The sequence below is a fragment of the Meleagris gallopavo genome, chromosome 1 (genome assembly GCF_000146605.3).
Source record: "Meleagris gallopavo isolate NT-WF06-2002-E0010 breed Aviagen turkey brand Nicholas breeding stock chromosome 1, Turkey_5.1, whole genome shotgun sequence".
Taxonomy (NCBI): Eukaryota; Metazoa; Chordata; class Aves; order Galliformes; family Phasianidae; genus Meleagris; species Meleagris gallopavo.
The window spans coordinates 176443503-176464044 of record NC_015011.2 but is presented as its reverse complement, the minus strand read 5'-3'; the positions used below and the strand labels follow the sequence as shown (position 1 = coordinate 176464044).

Below are 20542 nucleotides of genomic sequence, written 5' to 3'. Positions count from 1 at the left end.
TTTATTTTGTAAGTATGGGGAAATAGGAAAATATCTTCCTGCAGAGTGAATCTTGTTCAGGACTACAGGGAGGAGTTGATGCAGTTTCTTCAACACTTTTTGCCAGAGGGCAGAAATAGGCTATTCCCCCCATCTGTTCTAATCCTAAAGCCTATTTGCCGCTTGCAGAAGAAAAACACTCAGACACTCCCCCGTTTCTTAGCTGAGATAGAGGACAGCTGCTTTCTTCCCTTCGCATATGTTTCAGCAGGAAATCACCTTTACCAAATGACTGCCTTTAAATTTGCTTCCACTAAGGAAGGGGAATAAATACTTTGGCTTGGCTGTGAGGGGTGCTGGTTTTGTGATGTTTTCTTTTTCTCTTCAAAGGAACATACTTGAAAAGGTAGCAAACGTGCAATGGGTTTAAATGCTACATAGAAAGAAGGAAAGTAACCTTCATCCACACTTTGTTCTTCTAAATGACACCCGCCCCAACCACAGCAGCTTGGGAACTTTTTTCTTCAAAGCATAAATAAGCACACTGATAATTCATGGCTTCAGCACTGCCACATTACGTGCACTGAAAGTGAAGGATGGAGGATATTGGCTGCCCTATGGAAGGGCAACACTCTGCCTTAAATAAGTGGCAAATAAATTATTTAAAAATATCACACATCAGTGTTCAGTACTACTAAGCAGGAAAGGCTGGCTTGTAGCAGACATCTTTTTGGTTTTCCTGCTCTGGCCTTTGGCAATTTCACCCAAGGAGGCTGTAGATGCCCCATCCCTGGAGGCGTTCAAGGCCAGGCTGGATGTGGCTCTGGGCAGCCTGGTGACCCTGCACATAGCAGGGCGGTTGAAACTCAATGATCATTGTGGTCCTTTTCAACCCAGGCCATTCTATGGTTCTATTCTATGAATTAATGCTATTAGAATCCAGTGTTTAATACTCAATTCTGTCTTCAAAAAATGACTGATCTATATACCACCAGAACACATCTATACAGCATCCACCAAATTGCTTGGCTGACAAACAAAACGTTAAACAAGACACACTTGTTATTAAAACAAAAATATTTATTCAAGCTGTAAATGCTATGCAGTATTTAGTTATTGGATGGGTTTAATATAAACATCTACTGCATAATATTGGTTCCTTAGGAATCCTTGTATACTATCTGAAACATTGCCCTGTTGCTGTACAGCTCTCTAACATGAAAACTTGCATTAAGACCTCAGTAACTTGAGAACAAAGGAGGACACCAGAAGAGAGCATTCTGCAGTATTAGAGCAAGGATTAGGGTGCTCCCATGCTAATGTTAATACATAAAATGCAGGTTGAGCTGCTCTTCTCCTGAAGAGTTTCTGTAACTACAGCAAGTCCTATGTTAAACAGAAAGATGAGGTGCAAATTTTACTGTGTCTCACTAAAGGATAAGTAATACTAACAAATGCTTTCCCAGCAGTACAAATGATGGATGAAAGAATTTACCTCTGCAGTAGAGCACTTGAAATCCTTGTCTGGCTGTGGCTACAGTTGAAGTATTCATACTGGAAGTAATTTTGCATTAAAGACATCCTGTGTAACAAACGCTGTAAACATGTGAGGCCTACACAAATTGAAATTCCTCTATCTCAATGCCTGGTTGGGAAAACCTTCAAGAGATTAGAAATGCTTTGGGTGGGTTTTGGGGTTTTTTTTTTTCCCTTCTGTTTAGTTACTGGGTATTTCTGTTCATTCCCTCAAAGCCTTACAACACAGGTCTGATGGTTCCAGGAGAACAGACTTTGAGTCCAAACCAGTCAGAGCCAAAGGTGAAATTCCTGTGGGATTCAGCAAGGAAGGGAAGCTGGAGGTTAACCACCCAGGGCTCAGAACAGTGAACTACAAACGCCGCCTTCAAATGCACAACTGCTGTGCAAAGGGACGAAGCAGTTCCCGTGGGTAACAGAGAATGCAGCAGAGCACAGACAACGGGGTATAATGGGAAACATACAACTTCTTAACATTACATTTATACAAATTTACAACTTTGCAAATTAAATGGCTCTATAATTACGCAAGTGCTTTTTCAAAAATAAACATATACCAACTCAATATTTACACGTAGCAACCTGCTTCAGAAACAGCATGATTTTGCCATAAAGTGAAACTTCAGTGCACTGAAAGTGCAACTCACCCTTCAGAACTAATTTCTCATGCAAAACCTCAGCAATAACGATACCTAGCTCTATATTGTCACAGTTCACCTTCTTTCATTCATCATAATGCAAAGATAACAAGAATTTGTCCACATCCATTCCTGCTGGAAAAGAATTTGGGAGCTTCTTTTTCTGTAGGAGAAGAAATGAACACTTGTGTTAGATACTGAGAAGCTGGCAGAACCAAAGCAGTCTGGAAGCATTCCCTCTTCCCTCATCCTTCCATTTCCTTTGCAGAGATAACTCCACAAAGCTCAGTCAGAAATCAGATACCAAAGTGCATACAGTCTTCTTTATACCTGCAGCGTACAAAGTGCGTGCTTGGAGGCAGGAATTCAGTTAAGCAGCAGCTCCCCTACTTCCAACAGGCACACTTCCCAGCCCTGGGAAAACTGCAGGATGAGTTACTGATTGCTTTTCACTTAGAATATGTCAGGAGTATGTGAATGCCATGCTTAGTTGTAACAAAGTTATACTGTGCCTCCTTTTTGGTTGCTGACATACATCACCTTTTTGTGTCTCACTCACACCTTTGCTATTTGCTAAACTCTCAAGTCAAAGGCAAAGTTCTCTGCACTACAAAGTGGAAGAATATACCAAATGTAGGCTTGTAGTCCTAGTAGTAAATAAGGATGTAGGAGCAGTTTGGATTTTAGAAAGCTGTAGTCTAAATTGGCCTGATTTCTGAATTCAATCTAGGAATTTAAGTTAAAGTTAGAATTTACAAACTCATTCATTTTTTAAAGGAAATCATTTGATTTTAGGTATGACTGGACAGTCGATAGGAGTCAGTTGGACAAGATGATCTTGTAGGTCCTTTCCAACCTTGTGATTCTACGAGTATCTGAAGAGTTCACTCACCTTAAGAGAACTCTTAGTTCAGAACAGGCCCAAGAGGTAGTGTTAACTGACAAACATAAATAGGATGTCAGGGATTTGGACTAGTACCTCTGAACCATTACAAACAATATACATGTTTAATACATTCATGATTTCAATAGTGCCTGTACTTACCTTTATTTTCTTCTTTTTTGATGGTGTTGGAGAGCTTTGGAGTTCTTTCCTATTTGTGGAACGAGAATTCCTCTCACCCTCATTCAAGTCCTCCAGTTTCCTTTTCTTTACTGTGCTCCTTAAAGACCTGAACTGCTGGGTGTTGTCCTTCAGAGGAGTTGCAGTGCTAGTCCTCGCAATGGCAGCCCGGGATAGGATCATCAGTGTGTGGGCAGCCATACTGACGCTGTTCTCGCTGCCAGTTTCGCTAGCAGGGCTGCAGGCAGGCAGGTCTGGTGTGGCAGGAGGGACCATGATTCTAGGGGTTGCACTGTCCTCGTTGAAACGCCGGCAGGTTGGGGTTCGTACGCTATCTGTGGTGTCATCTGTATGCCTGTCTCCAACTCCAGATGGGGTACGGGGTACTGGCAATTCGCCGTTTTCAACTGTTTTACTACTGGGGCTGTGCCACTGAATGTCCTGCAACATTTCCACACACTGCTTGGTGAACGGACTTGACAGGCAAAGGCCCTGGTTGGAAACTTTAGCTGCTTCTCGCTTTGGCTCCTTTGAAGACAGAGAAACGGGTGGTGAAGATTTGCTGTTCCCATTTGACAGTGATCCTTGCTTCTTGTTCAGCTCTTGCACCGAAGCAACTGTCTTCTCACTCCACAAGCTAACACTCTGCTGGCCATTGGACAGTTTGGCAGTGTCCTGGTTCTTCTGTTTTTCATCACTATCTCTTCGCAGTTCATTTTCTTTATTTGCTGTGGCCTTGTGGAAAGGATCTGAGGGAAGCCCTGCCGTTACAACCTTCCGCTCGGGCTGTGGCTCCTTCACAGCTGTGCTTCTGTTGCCAGCAATTTCTGGCTTACAGAGAATTCTAGGCAACGTTTTATCTTTCTCTCGCTTTGCTGCCTGTGCTTTGGCAGAGGATGGTGCCGAATCAACAGCAAATGAAGAGTTTTCATTTCTTTCTTTTTGGGGCAAACTCTTAGCAGTCTGAGCTTGGGTGTTTCCACCTGCAGCAGGCAGGATATTATCAAAGCAAAGCACTCTCCTGTGACTTTCACCTTGTCTCGAATTTGAGCTTGTGCTCTCTGCTGGTGCAGCAGGCAAATTCTCCTCTGTTTTCCTTCCTACCTCTGCAGTGATAAGCTTGTCTGAATTTCCAGTCCTGAAAAAGAGGTGAAAATACTTCAGCAACACACTTGTTCTTACTGCATAATTTTAGCTCAGCTGTTAAAATGATAGTTAAAATTAAGAGAAAGCTGAATTATCAAAATGATATCATTTCATTTTGACCTCGTCAACTTGTTACAGCTCTCTTCAATCTACAAATAAATGTTATCAACACACAAAATACTGAGAATAGGGAATAGTGACTGCACAAAGTTCAGAGGCCAGAAGGGATGACAATAAGGTAAGAAACGGAGCCTGTACAAAGAAACAGTAGAGAGGCTGCCACTTTTCGACCTGGGAAAAGAGATGGGGGATCCTACTTATGCCATTGTTCAAAAAGCTGCCTTCCTCCTAGGCAGTGCTGTACGAAGAAATTCATGGCAGGAGAAGGCAAGCAGCTTTGAATGCCTGGTACTTCTTACCTTTGTGTTCGAGCATTTATATGGTTTGACGTTTCGGATACACTCGGTACTGGTTTTCCTAGAACAAGAGATAAAGCATTGGTAGACTACTACTGCTATTTGGAGTACATTATCTCACTATTTGTGCAATGACACTTTACCTGGTAGAGAATCAATAAAAATCTAGCAAGAAAGCACTGCAACTTTTTCATTACTTCAAAATATACAGATTAACAGATTAGCAAAGAGCATGACCAAGAAGCCTGCTATCTACACGTGGGTAGCAGATGTCTGGCAAGACAAAAACCAATAGAGCTGGACTTAGAAATGCACAGCCAAGATTTCCAAGTAGAAGGGAAGTAACTACAGGGAGCTCTCTTGGTCACCCATCAGAGAACCAGAATGCAGACTAAAAGCACCATCCTCAATTTCTTCTTAATTTGCAGCTTCATTCTATTTCACTTTTATGCCTAAGCCCACAGCTTTTTTTTAAAAAAGGTAGATTGGCTAATGCACAAGTTGTCATAGAACCACAGAAAGGCCTAGGTTGGAGGGGACTTTAAAGATCATCCAGTTCCAGACCTCTGCTATGGGCAGGGCTGTCCCCCACCACCTGAGGCCACCCAGAATCCCATCCAACCCGTCCTTGAGCTCTGCCAGGGATGGGGAACCCACAGCTTCTCTGGGCAGCTGTGCCTCATCATCCTATGAGTGAAAAACTTAATCCTAACATCTAACCTAAATTTCCTCTTTTAGTTTATCTCCTCTTTTAGTTTAAAGCCATTCCTCCTCATCCTGTCACTATCAGACAGTGTAAGAAGTAGGTCCCCCTCCTGCTTGTAAGCTCCCTTCAAGTACTGGAAGGCCACAATGAGTTCTCTCCAGAGCCTTCTCTTCTGCAAGCTGAACAAGCCCAGTTCCCCTAACCTGTCTTCATAGGAGAGGTGTTCTATCTTTGTGACCCTCCTCAGGACTCCCTCCAAGAGCTCCACATCCCTCCTGTACTGGGGCCCCAGGCACGGACAGACAGCTTCCTTTTATTCTTCCCAGGGCACTGATTCCTGCTTCCACTGCTTATACTTTATTTTTCCTTAGCCTGGCCACCAGGTCTTTACTCGGCCATGGTGATTTCCTTCCTCAACTATCTGATTTCTTATTCTAGGGGATGGAGAGCTCTTATGCTCTCAGAAAGGCATTCTTAAAGTGCTGCCAGCTCTGTTCTGCTCCATTTTCCCTAAGGACAGCTTCCCAGGGGATCTCACCCAACAATTCCTTAAACAGCTGAAGTTTGCTCTCCTGAAGTTCAGAGTCCTGACTCTACTCTGCCAGGCCCATGTTCCTCAAGATCACAAATTCATCCAGGGCACAGTTGCTGCAGCCCTGTCTCCTATCTTAACCTCTTTAACGATCTCTTCCACGTTACTGAGCGCCAGGCCCAGCAACACTTCACCTCCGGTGGGACTGTCCAATACCTGAACCAGACAGCTGCCTCTCCAGGAGTCTCCTGGACTGCTTGCAGCTTGCTGTTTTCCCAGCAGATATCAGAATGGTTGAAGTCACCCCCCATCCGGAAGAGAGCCTGTCCTTGTGACTAAATTTATTTTATATTTTTGATTTTAAATTCTTTACCCCCTCCTCAATACTAAGTAGAGGCTCTAACTCTGGTCTTTTTTGAATTTGCAATGGCTCAGTGAAATCAATACACAGAAGTGTGTAACTGAAACTGCAAGGAGAAAACAGCAGAGTGCTTTTTTAAAGAAAATATAAATATGCAACACCTCTATTAAATATTTTCCTATATATCTATACACACACACATAATCACAAAATTATTTATAAACATTTATTACTCAGAACTCGTATGTCTTTAGAACCTCCACTTGTATTCTGCCCTCCTCAAGAACGCAAAGTGAATACCTGCATTGGTCTTGCTTCTTGCTCCAGGAATCTTTTGTGATTTGGGTGGGATGGGAAGTTTTGGGACATTTCTGTTGCACACTGGATTAGCTACAGGCATATGCAAAACCTTAGAAGAATCAAAACATTCAGTTACAGTTTAGCAAAAGAAATCTTATCACTTGAGCTTTAATTTTGAAAAGAGACAAACTGTTCTGTGACAGGCTACCTGGCGGGCAGGCGCTGAGAAGGAATTCCCATTTTGTCCCACTACTGAGAGAGGAATCATTCCCACCATTCCTTGCAAAACAGGCTGCACTGGAGATGTGATTATAATGGCAGAACCTAAAAAACATATCAAAGTATTACAATTGTACAGAAAGAAAAATGAAAGGCTGCTCCAGAAGTAATGCCTCCTATTTTACGATGTTGGCCCACGATGTCAGAGGTGGATGATGGTAGTATTGCAGAGATTGAACCTTCCCACCAATATCCCATGGCATTTTGTTGCTGTGTGACAGTTGGCAGCAGAGGGGCAGTCTGACACAATAGCATCTGACATGGGAGCGCGTATGGATCAAAGGTTTGCCACTGAATTCCCGCACGTGGAAAAGATGTCACCAATGGAAATCCATCAACATCTGCTGAATGTTTACAGAGACCAACAGTGGCTGTGAGCACAGTGAAAAGTGGACCGTGTGGGCAGCAACTTTTTCCTAGCAACATCATGGTTCCATGGTGATAGCAGCAGTGAATCGCAGTTGATCGCATCTGCTGGAGCAGACTGTTACGAGTGTGACATGCAGCCTCTTGTTCATTGCTGGCAAAAGTGCAGAGCTAATGGCAGTGACTATGTTGAAAATAGTCCTTTGTAGCTGAAAATTTGCTCTACCAGATAGTGCTCTATCTGTTGTAGTTTCCATGGAAATAAATAGAGGCATTACATTCAGAGCGACCTACATACATGTGGAAGTGAAAATAAAAGCTTCAAGACAGAATTTCTTAGAATTATGCATAGCCAAACCTTTGGCAGGAAAATCTCTGCCTTTTTTGAAAATCTTCATGGTCCTTATTATACATTTCAACTAGAAAACAGGTGTCATTATTAGTTTTGATAGGCTCCTTTAATCAAATACTTTTCCTTTTTTTGAGAAATGGTTCAAAATTAAATGATGTAGTAAAATGTAGCTATCTTAAGTCTTGAACTTTGAATTAAAGGTGGAATTAAAGGCAGAAATACGGACATCAAGTAGTTCCTTTTGATGCTTAGTGGAAGTACCTACTGTTTGCATTCTATCGCACAGAATTACCACGCATAGCAGACAGGGACTCTCCACAGCTTTTATTTAATTTTAGCAGCAATTAACACGCTCACAAGTTCCTAGTTTCAGGGGGCAGGAAGAGCAACGCTTAAAAATTCAACTTACTTTTACAAAAGAATGAAACACAACATCATTTTTGAAATAGTGAAATTACCTTGTGGGAAGCTTGGGGAGATAGTCTGGTTTCCTGCAAATGTACTGCTGGATCTAGGAGGAGTCCGTAATTGCTGGACTGCTGGTGCTTGGGCAGCGAGAGGCATAGAGCTGCCAGGCAATACAACCACGTTGGAAGGAGTTACAGCCGTGCCTAAGGCAGCTGAATCAGTCACACAGGTGGCTATATACAGGTTGTTTGTACTGCCAAAAGCTGTGCTCGTTGCTGGCATCAACTGAATAAACCCTCCTTCCTTGGAAAGGTTACTTGTACTTGCAACTGAAAAAACAGTGCAGTCCTCATTCTGAGTGTTAACTGCAGTGACCACAGGATCCTTAGGTCTGAGCACAAGGAGATTCTGCTCTGCCAAAGCTGACTCTGCACTCTTCTCTGTGTCTTCTGAAGTCAGACACTTGGACAGGCCTGCAGTTTTGCTCGGGGATTTGGCTGGAGATGACAATATTATCGTTGGCAAATTTTCTCCCGTGATGCTGGAAACAGCATTATTTAACTCTGTGTCTGATGAAATAAACGGATCATCACTGATGATGATCTTCAGGGACATGATATTAGAAGGATCAACATCCATTGGTTGACTACTGGAAGATGCACCACTTGTGCTTTTGGCTTCGGTACTCGATTCATCTGTTGAGGAAGCAGTTTCTGGGAGAGGAGAGCGGCACATTTCAGTTGTAGTAAGATTATTTTCAGTGGATACTACAGAAATTCCTGTACACGCATCATCACCAGAAGAAAAATACATGTTATCAGTATCTGCTTTTGCAGAAGATGAAGTTTCTTGCATTTCCACTTGTGCTCCCTCTGAGTTCGATAGTCCTGAAGGGAGGTTAAAGTCTTTCTTAGGGTTATCGAGTGCATGCTGATCATCTGACTGTGTTTTTTTACAAGTACCAGCAGCTTCAAGCTGCAACTCTGTTTTGTCAAGATCCGACATATTCACTGTGGATTTTGCAGCACAGTCTGACTGCACACTCTGATCTTGCTGGTTAGTATGGTGGCTCAAGTTCTCCTGTGAAATATTAAGTAACGGAGCTGTATCACTCGTTACAGCCTGTTCTTTTCCTGAATCTGCTGATGGGCTAGCAATTGATGTATTATTTTTTCTCAGCAGGGCACTGTGGACAGGACTTCTATCAGGAGGACTTTTAGTGAGTGTTTTTTCAGGTACCGATGTGTGTGGTGAAAAGTGACATTTACTTGCAGGCTGTGTTCTGTTCTCACCAGCTCTACAACCGTCTTCCAACGAAACCAAAGGAATCTGCGGACTACCAGAATGAACATATTCCAAATTAGGACTAATTTGAGCACTATGACTTAGTGTATCTTTTTCAATTTCCATACATTTTTCACTTCCAGGTACTAGTGTGGACGAGTCTTTTTTACCATAAGTATCTTGACAGTGTTCACGACGTTCGCTATCAGAAATTTGCCTCTTGTTAGATTCAGTCAGAACAGGCACAGAGTCAAAAGCAATTTCCAGCTCACCAATATGTTCATGGGTAATGGTTTTAAGTACGTCAGCCTCCTTCCTTAGCCTACAATTCCCATTCAATTGGTCAGTGGTTGCATTTTTCTTTGCCATATCGTCATCATTAACGGGGTTCTTCAAGTTGCATGATGTTTCTTCCAACTGAAAACCCTTACAGGACAGCACTTCTCTAGAATTATCACCTGTAAAACAGAGACTAAATTGGTTCCACAATTATTACAAAGAATGATAATTTTACAGGGTCTTAGAGTTAACTAATCACTTCAGTGGAAAGCCATCCACATAAAATGAAGTAGGAATAACACTACTCATCCTTACTTTCAAGTTGCGTGGAGAGTACATGAAAAATACAGTTAGATTACACAGATTGGACAACCTGGTAATTCAGTCTGAGCATAAATAATAAGCATATGCATAAGAGGTCAGTGGCTCATAGAATATTTCGGGATAAATATATTGCTTGGCTTTTTTTCAATACCTGCTACTGACTGACAGTTGTTAAGAATGGGGCAGACAAACCTTTTGTCCAGAGTAAGGCTATTTTGGGGATCAATTAACCAACACATTACAGAACAGACAGAAAAGAGTAGTAAGGTTAGATGTAAAATATTATCTTTATGTGTTCTACAGTGAAAATTGCATAGAATATCTGTTCTGAATGAGAAAAGTTTTGCAGATATTCTGCTTTCATACAGGAGCTTAACAACAGTAATTGCAAAAATTTAATAGCCTGAAACTTTCTTACACACTAAGTGCATCCATATGACAATACAATCTAAACATCAGATGGCGTATTAGTACCAAAAATATTAAGGTTTTGAGATGTACAACTGAACTGTCTGGAAATACTTTCATCATGAAAAATGAACAGATTAGAAGGAATTTTAAAGGGAAAAAAAAAAACAACAGGTAACAAACAACAACAGACAACAAAACACAACCAAACCTACACTTACTAGTTTCTTCTGTTCCTAAAGAACTTTCAAGTGTTTCCAGGTTATCCGCATCTACCAGGATTGTATTTTCTACCCCACTCTGACCAGAAATACCAGCAGGCAAATTCTTGTTTACCTTGTTCTTCCCTATTTTCAAAATAGACCATGATGAATGATTAAATATATTATTTTAAATACAAATGTAATTCATGCATTTTAAATGAAGCATTTAGATTTCAAGTTCAAGAAACACTATCCTTAAACACATCAAAAACTCTGTACTCATTATAAATCCAGCAACAGTACAGAAACATATTTTATGCAAGGATATTCCTGATCAAATAGAAAAATAACACAAAAGAATTGAAAAACGGACACGAACCATCATCCCTTATATCAGAAAAGTCTAAAGTTTCAGCCAAATGAATCCTCTGTACTTCACAGTCATGTTTACCAGAATCCAACTCCAACTCACAGGACACAGATGCCATACAGACTATTTCTCATACAAAGAAGTCTGCTGAGCTAGCTTTGCTTCCTCAAGGAACATTTGAAAAAAATATCATAATTCTTGATGTTTTATAACAATGGTACAATTTGGAATAATATACCCTACCATAATCAAACAAGTCAAAGAGCGCTTGAAAAGCTGGATCTGATTCTGTCTGCTCCAGAATGTCCTGTATAGCCTCTTCCGACATATGAATTTCACCCTATGACAAGACATGCACAGCTGTTAGAGAATCGTTTTCACAGCTCAAAGAAAAATGGGTAAGAATCGTTTCCATCTTATTTTCACTTCTGTTACTTCTGTTCATCACATAAACATGAAGACAAACATAGGAAATGTTTCTGCCATGCATTTTGTGTCTGTAAAAATATTAACAACTGAAGAAATAAAGCCCTGAAAAATCCCAACATTTCTGTCTCACATTACAGCCTTCACATGCATGTTGGGATACTCTCTAAATAATGACAAGCATTTGTTAAGAAAGACTGAATTTCAGGGTACAGTGGAAGCTCATATAGACCGTGTGAATACTGTAAGCCTGCACTAGCCAACCACAGGCAAAAAATCCCCAAACGAACTTTGATTTCCTGTTTTTGCATACATCTGTAAGACAACACTATGCAAAAGACAGTTTCCTTTAATCTACTCATTCTGTTCTACAACATGACTACTTTCCTGTGGCAGGCAGCTGGGAGGCACAGCTGCATAGGACACTGATCTAAGGTTCCTGCTCCAGGCTGACTTCTTTGGTAGCAGCCTGATGAAGAAGATGAGTGGGGCATTCAGTGCCTTTTCAAGAATTCAAACACAAAATACACGGCAGGTCATCTGCCATGACCTCCAGGAGATCTTCTAAGTTCTCTATAACTCTCTGATATGCCAGAAGTGGTCCCACTTCCCTGCCTTGCAATCCTGCTGCGTGCTTCCACTGCCCTGCACAGTGAAGAATGAATTCAGAGTGTTAAACTGGCTAACTCCAGCAGAAGACCAGTAGCCTGTTGGTTCAGACCTTGAACCAGCTCACCAACTAAATAAGAGATGATGATTATAAAGGGAAGTTGTGGGACTGTCCCTTGAGCAGAAGTTATCCATTAGATGGGCTTAGCAGTCTTTCATAGAGAGGGGAAGGAGAAAGAGGAGAGGAAGACAACGCCAGATTAAAGGTAGGCACAGGTTCAGCAAAGTCTCCATTACTGATCATTCTGATGTAGCTGATCTTCAAAAATGTAAAAAGGGCAAACCAGACCCACCTGAAGTCCAAGGATTTCATCAATTGAAGTCTCTTGTTCTGTTGGGCCACTTTCTGCCTGTTTAGGTGCCTGAGTGACACTGCCATCACTGGAACAGAACAGTTATTAGTTCAGAACTCAAAAATAAAACAAAGAAGCATGCAGATGAAATGTAGAGGTTCCTTCTATTACCTGCCCAGGATTTTATTAATGTTCTCAGCTAGCTTTTCCTGAAGAGATTTGTTGCTCAGGATCTTTTCTCTGGCATTTTCAATAATCAATTGCTAGAAAGTAGAGTTTTAAAGCAGTCAGTCTTTTTATTTTTTATTATCACCAAAACAGAAGCATAAATTTCCAACTTGCTTGTAAAATCAAACAATCAATTCAATACACAAAACACTCTCTGAGACAACAGACACCGATGGCAAGCTCTACTTAACTACTTCTTGTGTCACTGTTACAAAGTCCTCCTCCTTCTGAATAAGCTGACTTACCTCTGATGCAGCATCTTTACTGTCCATCAGGACAGGGCATCTATGACTGCACAACATCTCTACGAAAAGCATCACAAGCATCACTCTCTCTGCTCTCCTGAAGTACAGCAAGGCTTACTGTGCTTTCTGGTTTTCCTTTGCTAAAAAATAACAGTATTCTAACAGCTCATATGTGTCTTAGCAAAGTCAATAGATCAAGGAAAAAAAAACAACACCAAAACTCTGCCTAAACATGCTATACTCACAAGCTCAATACAAAGAGCAAGTTCAAATATAAAACAATACATTTAGCTTCTGAAGTTAATTTCTGTAATTCCTACAACAAACAACACAAAAATGTAGTTCTCTTTAGTCTGAAGTTGGTTCTTAAATGTAAATACCTTCCATAATCATATACTCACTGGGAAGTTACCATCTATAAACTCTTCAAGTGGCTCACTTTCTTTTTCTATTATTACTTCATCAGGATCCTGAGAACTTCTACTTCCTGCAGGAGGTCCAGATGTTGCCACACTTTTCCTCTTTTGAGATTCACTGAAACATTCCAGGCAATTTGTTATGTTTACTAAATCAAATACTTTTGTTCCTTCTTAGCAAATGAAAGATTGTAATCAACATAAAATTAACCACATATTGGAAATACAACAAAATCTCTCTTCACTATCTCTTATGCATACATTGTGTCTGAGTTCATAAAAGTTAGAAATATACACACACAGTGGATAAACAGCACAGTGGCAAACTGCATTTCACTTATGCTAAGGATTACAGCACTGGAAAATCTCTACACAATCTAAAAGAAGCAGTTACCTTTTTCTCCTTCCTGGAGAAAGCAAGTTTGAGTGAAGCTTTCGTTCTTGTGATGCTGGAACTTGAATGTGTATGAAATCTCCTGCTTTATAAAGGCAGAAAAAGACAACAACATAAATATTTTTTCCATTGACATTCTTAAGGCAGTATAGAAATCTTCACATTATTTATCACATTCCAATCAACTCCATGGAATTCATCAAAAACAGTTTGGTATTATCATGAGAATGAGAAGCACGCCTTCTAAATATACTGAGAAAAACTTTATTTTCTCTGCTACAAGTGCCTTGGGAGAGTGTGATTACAGATAATCAAATAATGACAAATTGATGCACTTCTGATCTCTGAACCCATGTTAGCACGCAAGTTTGCAGGAGCCATTTCTCTTTTGGCACTCCATTTATTTTAATCACTTCAATTGTTATGGAGAGCTTGAAATTCTCTAAAACTTTTTCAGTAGCAGATGATTAGCCCCAATTCTAGAAGAATATTCACCTATATCCAGACTTTCCACAGACATAAATGTTTTAAAGAAAAAAAACCAAAAGTGTCACTTACTGCCAATCTTGTTTTCCTGGGCTTGTGGCTGGTGAACAAACAATGTGTTCAGTCTTGCCTGTGATATACTCTGATTTATTGCTGGTTTGTGGATAACTTGAGGAGATACAGTAGAAGAGAGATACTGTGGTCCTGGCTGAGGGGCTACAGATAGCAGTCCTGAATTTGGAGGAGCTGATTGCTGAAGCATTCTCTGTCGTTTCATTTCTACAATTCCACTTCTTGTACGTGCTAGAGATAATAAAGAAAGAAAATATATGATAAACGATCTTAAAAAGGATACTGACTTCCAAGAAACAGTCTTTGAATATAGTAATTTTAGACCTAATTACAGATGTTTCATTGGAACTTTTCTGTGCTTTAGTTTATGAAACTCAACAAGCATCACTCATCTTTGTCTTCTGCATTACAGGTTTGAACCAAAAGGACTCAAGTACAGACAACCTACATTGACATTGTAACCATGCTCATACCACTGCTTAAACATTTAGGGGAACAAATCATACCAAATGACATTTCACTACACAAAATGTAACTCTTAGTTGACCTTAGCTGGAATAGCTAAGACAAGGCTATTTGTTGTATTTCTTTATCATACCAAACCTGGCAAATTCAAACAACAGAATGCCATCCAACCCAGTGAGTCTCAGATCCAAAAATAATTATTATTTATATTTCATGTTCCCTTTTCTCATACAGGTTACTCAATAGTGCTACAAAGTAAAAAATGTATTTTCAAGTTAAATAACTTTGCCCTTAGAAGTTCTCTCAGCAGTTTTTGCAATAGAAGAAACAGTTCTCGACAGAACAAGTGTCTTTTTTGTTAGAAATATATTTTGCTTTGATATATGTTCACATGAAAATAATCTTTCTAACTGTCATTCATTGGAAACACATCGTAATAAGACTGGTTACATTTTCAGTTCCTCTGTGAACCACAAATTAAGTCAACAGCTTCAGGATTCAAGCAGCAGTTTTTAGACATTTGAACAGCATTAAAGGAAAAAAAGATTTCAGCAGATAAGAAAATGCTACACTGACATTTTGAATCACCTGCAAAAGGCTCAGCTTTTCTTTTTGGTCTCCTGACCATCACAGTAATCCACAGGCCATGCTGAAGACAGCGGTCACATGCTAAAAACTACTGCAGTAGAGATATAGCAATATTTTAAGAATAAGGCTGAGTTACTGCTTGCTGCAGCATTCCCTTGTTTTTTTTTTTTTTTTACCAAATCATCATTAGAACATAAAGCCAACTGATCCCACATGAATGGTTCAGATACTTACTCCTCTGATTAGCAGAAAACCCCGTGGAGCCCTGCATGCTCCTAGAAAATAAAGCAGGATATGTAAATGAATGGAGCATACTGGAAGCATTCAACTATGCATCATGATGGCATCATACAGTTAACATCAGTCTGCTCACAGTCAAGCATTTCTTCAGTAAGCTTCTATCTACTGATTTTTATTTTTACACTTCTAAACAATGGCCACAGATTCTTCAAATGAAGAATGTGTTAGGTTTTTGATCAAGTAACCACAATGGTTTCGGATTCTATATGACTCATAATGTATTCCCTTATGACTGGAAGGCCACATATAAAACCATAACAGCAGATAAGGAGGGTGTTATCTTGAAATGTCTGCATAACTACCAGCTCTTCCATACCTCTCTCTTTCATCATCTTTCAGAGGCAATAGATAGCAAAGCCATTCTCATACAATGATAAGGAGAGCTGAGCAACGTAGGGTCTCAATCTTACGGCACAATTTACTTTTTCGATTGCAAAACTGCATTACCTTATCTGAGAAAGTGTGTAGTCTAATTTTTTCCACAGAGATGACATCATCGCTGGAACTTCGTTTGTTGTTTCTAAAGCAAGCCATAACAAAATAAGAAACACATTTAAAATGCCTACGACAGGGAACACGTAGAGAAAAATTAAAATCACTGTCAAACTAATTATGATGGGATGATTCAAGCACCATTTAACCGTAGTTATCTATTTGTCTTCTCAGTATTCTGCTAATTAGAGAGCCCCAACTCCTAATTTAAAGAACTTGATTTGATAGAATATACACTCGTCATGGAAGCAGTTCTCAGTTTTTTTTAGAAGCCTAAATGAAACTGAGGGGAAGATGTTCAAGATGGTATTTCTCAATGGAACCTGCATATGGTTTTGGTACCTGGGCAAACACACGCTGACCTAAACTAACTTCCTCAGTTCTGAAAGTGGGATTTATGTTCCCAAGCCACTTGGATGATTTTGAAGATTGTAACATGGCATATGGCCCTTTGTAAGTCAGGCTTTATTTTGTGGCAGAAACAAGTAAAACCATTTGCTACTCGAAGTACAGAACATTCAAGTATAAATGAAAGGAAGCAAGCAGATTCATTCATACTATTTTCAAGGTGCCAAGGTAAAACTGCTATGAAGGAAGTATATTTCTGCCTGAGCTGCCACTCCTATTAAACATAGCATGAAAAGACCAATATTTAAAAAGTAATCCAACCCTGACGTTTCTTAAATTACAAGTCTTGAATCTAAACACTACTACAGCCTATCATGCAACATGTATAAAAAGTGTTAAGACTAGGCAACATGCAGAAGCTCAGTAACTGCTTTTAAACTTTGAACAAGAAAAGCTCTAACTCTCCTTCTACTATTCATATAAAATATTAATTTATTCAGACTTATTTTAATCAGTTCTAAAAACCAGACAAGAAACATTTCATACCAGAGGATTCTTCTTGGCTTTTATCTCACAGGAAACAGCACAACTTAAAATACACAACCCTACACATTCTGCACACTTTACTGTATGTTTGTGCTTCACTCAAACATGAAGTCAGAATACCTAGTATGGAAACTCCAAAGACAATTTGCTCACAAAACAGTGTTCTAATTCATAGCTGCCTACATAATGGAGAAATCTTACAGCACAGACAGAAAGTTGCACTAAATCCAAATACAGGTGGAGAAATTTCCTCTCCCTCAAGGAAGTTCACAACAGAGAAATAAGAAAAATTTTAAAAGAGTTTTGTTCTGAAGCTTTACCTTTTGTTTTCATGGCTACATATTCATTAAGAATAGTTGTCAAGTTTTTTCCACACAGGGACTGGAAAAAAAAAAAGAAAAACACACTGATTTTAGAATCTTCTCTAATAACTTACTCTTCATCTGCTGTATCACATCACATTTAAGCAGCTCTTCAGAAGACTAACACTGCTGACCCTCAGCTGCTGGTGCTGAGCCATCTCAAACCACGCACAGTGCAACCGATGTCACAAAATGCAACAACAAACACAGAATTTGAAGTGAACGATCTGCAGTCAGACCTGCACATCCTCAACTCATCTTCACATCATTTTAAACAGCATTTCAGAAGCAATCATTACCCTGAAAAACCTTAATTTTCTTTACCATTGGTAGAACACAATTTACCTTACTGTTCAGAAAACCAACTCACCAGCAAGCAGGCTGGAATGAACCCATCCTCTGTACAGTGCTCTGCATATTCCTTCAAATCAGAGCTTTCTAAAATAAATTCACGGCAGGTAGCTAGAAGCTTTTCCTGTTGTAAATACCCTGCAACAAATGAGATAAAACCATTATATTTCTACATTTCTTCTCCCGAGTGGACATCAAAGCATTAACACAAACAGCTGTGTACAGCGCTGAGCCTCTTGCTGAGGATTTCTATGCTGGATGAGGATGTAGAGTTAGTTTAAAAGAACATACATCTTGCAAAATATTCCTTTAAAACCAGAAAGGACCAAACATGGCTGATACTCCACTGTGGTTACAAACAACTCAAGGCTGGAAGGGGGCACTACTGACAACTTCCGATCCTTGGCTCAAGAGACCAACACATGAAACTCACACGGACTGAACAGCATAGTCTGATAGTTAAAAGGACTTCTAGAGGAATTCCCCATTAAAAGGAATACTGTGCAATAGTAACTCTGCACACATCCTGTTCTAAAACAGGTAGAAAACAGTGCAATTGATAGAACGGTGTTTCTAACTTTTTTCCACAAATACGTTGTACAAAAGTTAACAAAATAAAAACATTCTCCTCACTCGATTCCTGTGATTTTCATTTGGAACAGATGCATGAGGTGCCATCTGCACACCCCATACACCCCAGGACTTGACAGTTACCATAATAGGACGCACGCTGAAAAAAATCTACTTTTCCAAAATTACAACCCTCAGTAAATACAGTCTGCTTTCATCAAGCTTCTCAAGTCCTGCTTTAACACACAACTGCTATAACACTAAAAGATAAAAAGAGCTCAATCTGAATGAAGGAGCTGAGAACAAAGAGCCACAAAGGAAAACGCCTTTCCTTTCCTGTCTGTAACAGAACTGAACATGAAATATTTTCAAGAGGCATTAAAATACAAACCTAATTATACAATGAAGGTTATATATACAACAGCATGCGGATTTACATAGAGCCTGCAAATGGACTGCATAGGTCAATGATGCCTATAGAAAAATGCTGACTTGAAATCTGCATGAAGACAACATCTTCTAGCAGATCCAAACATATCCGGATAGGGCACCACATTCCAGACACAAAAAGCCCACACTCTGGTTTCCAAACAATAAGCACATCTTGAAGTCTGGGAATAACAACCGTGGGTGCAATCATGATGCAGGAGCTGGCTTACCTGACAAGTAGTCGTGGTGGTACTGTGAAAATGAAAGGGCCACTCAGTTTCATTCTTCACCCACATTTTGCTAGAAAACACTCAAATCATTAACTTGCTAAAAGCTATAAGTGTGTTTTGGGAAAATATAATTATATGATGGTCTTATTCCCATCCACTGTTGGCCAGGATTGAGGGCAAGGTATTAGTCAGATAGGGCTTGGATCTGTGCTGGTATGGCTGTTCTTCTCATCCAAATCATGTAGACACATAAAAAGCTGCAATGTTTCTTGAATCTACTACTACATCACCACATGGGATGACTGAATGCTTGCAAGCCTGCAAAGTAAGGCCTTCCAACCTTCAGAAATGGCTGAATCAATATTCTCCAGGTAATGGAACTTACCTGCTCATGCATGTATTTAATAATTACGTAATATTACACAAACTTCAACACTGCCAAAACTAAACTAAAGCAAAAAATGTTGAGTTCCTTCTGAACTAAGACTGATTCCTTGTTTTGCTCTACTTAAGAAATGTAAAAAACTTAACTCATAGTATCAATTGACACTCACGTTCTTTACAAAAATATACATTTTGTTACAAATTTTCCTCTGGGTGAGCTTATCTTACATGTTAGCCTTGTTTATCAACTCAACCACCACCAACCCTCGCATCAACAGAAAGCCAGAGAAAACAAATCCTCAGCTGGAAGCACTGCACTGTCAGCCTGTTTACCAGCTCACAGCTCAGCAACGCCTCATGGAGGAGGAATCCCTAATGGGGAGCAGAGCTCACTACAGGGAACACCCGCTCTACACCTTGAGCTGCTCAGCTCAGTGCACACGATGCATGCACTGTGCCCCAGCCAACACGAGCTGGGATGGACCATCCCTTGTATATGGGATGTAGCCAAGATTTTCTATTGAGAATGAGAGCCTGACAGATAAGCTGTCAGCCCAGGAACGTGTAACTCAACCAACTTGCTACAGCAAAGCTCAGGGAGAAATCTTCATCTTCATCTTCCTTGGGTCATTTCAAATCTCCTTTCAAAATGCATGGAGTTTCCTGAAACCTTCTGTTGCATTGCTGGAATAGATACAACCCATCCTCAGTTCTCAAGATAGCAGCAATACACATTTTAGGTGGAATTTAAAGTAAACTGTTCTGGAGGAACACTGAAGACGCAGCTTTAATGGCTCTGGGTCAGGAGAACGATGGACAACTGAAGGAAAATCCAAAGTAAAGTGCCAGAAAACCTCACTGACTTGCTCACTGCTCACCTGCTCTGTAGTATCACAGAACGTGTTGGGTTGGAAGGGACCTTCAAGCCCACCCAGCCCCAACCCCTGCCACGCACAGGGCTGCCCCACTCTGAGGCTGCCCACAGCCCCATCCAACCTGACCTTGAGCACCTCAGGGATGAGGCGCACGCAGCTCTCTGGGCAGCTGTGCTGATGCCCCACTGCCCTCAAACAAAACGCGGCTCCCACCTCGCTTGCTCTTATCTTTGGCATTAACCCAACGACGCGGTCATTTAAACAGTTCGCTCTGCCGCCTCAGTCCTGAAAACACCCTTTGCACAGAGGCTGAGCTCTTAGACCGGCCTCGCAGGTGGCACACACGGGGAGGGGAAGGGAGAGCAGCAGAACCTTCACCCTCACCCACCGCCATCAGGTATTTCGGGTCGGTTCTGACGCCCT

At 40.5% G+C, this 20542-nt stretch overlaps 1 protein-coding gene across 1 annotated transcript; it reads right to left on the bottom strand.

Annotated features, from left to right (window-relative positions):
• Window positions 1-1038: 1038 nt before the first annotated feature.
• LOC100540521 (protein NPAT) lies at window positions 1039-18926 on the bottom strand. Its single transcript, XM_019612087.2, has 18 exons — window positions 18861-18926; window positions 17651-17800; window positions 17239-17299; window positions 15980-16052; window positions 15467-15507; window positions 14180-14410; window positions 13622-13706; window positions 13213-13345; window positions 12510-12601; window positions 12339-12426; window positions 11194-11290; window positions 10593-10724; window positions 8133-9824; window positions 6886-7001; window positions 6678-6786; window positions 4782-4839; window positions 3199-4354; window positions 1039-2316 (listed from the first exon to the last, which is right to left on the bottom strand). The coding sequence occupies exons 1-18, from the start codon at window positions 18924-18926 to the stop codon at window positions 2239-2241; spliced, it is 4458 nt and encodes a 1485-aa protein (XP_019467632.1). The 3' UTR covers window positions 1039-2238.
• Window positions 18927-20542: the final 1616 nt, after the last annotated feature.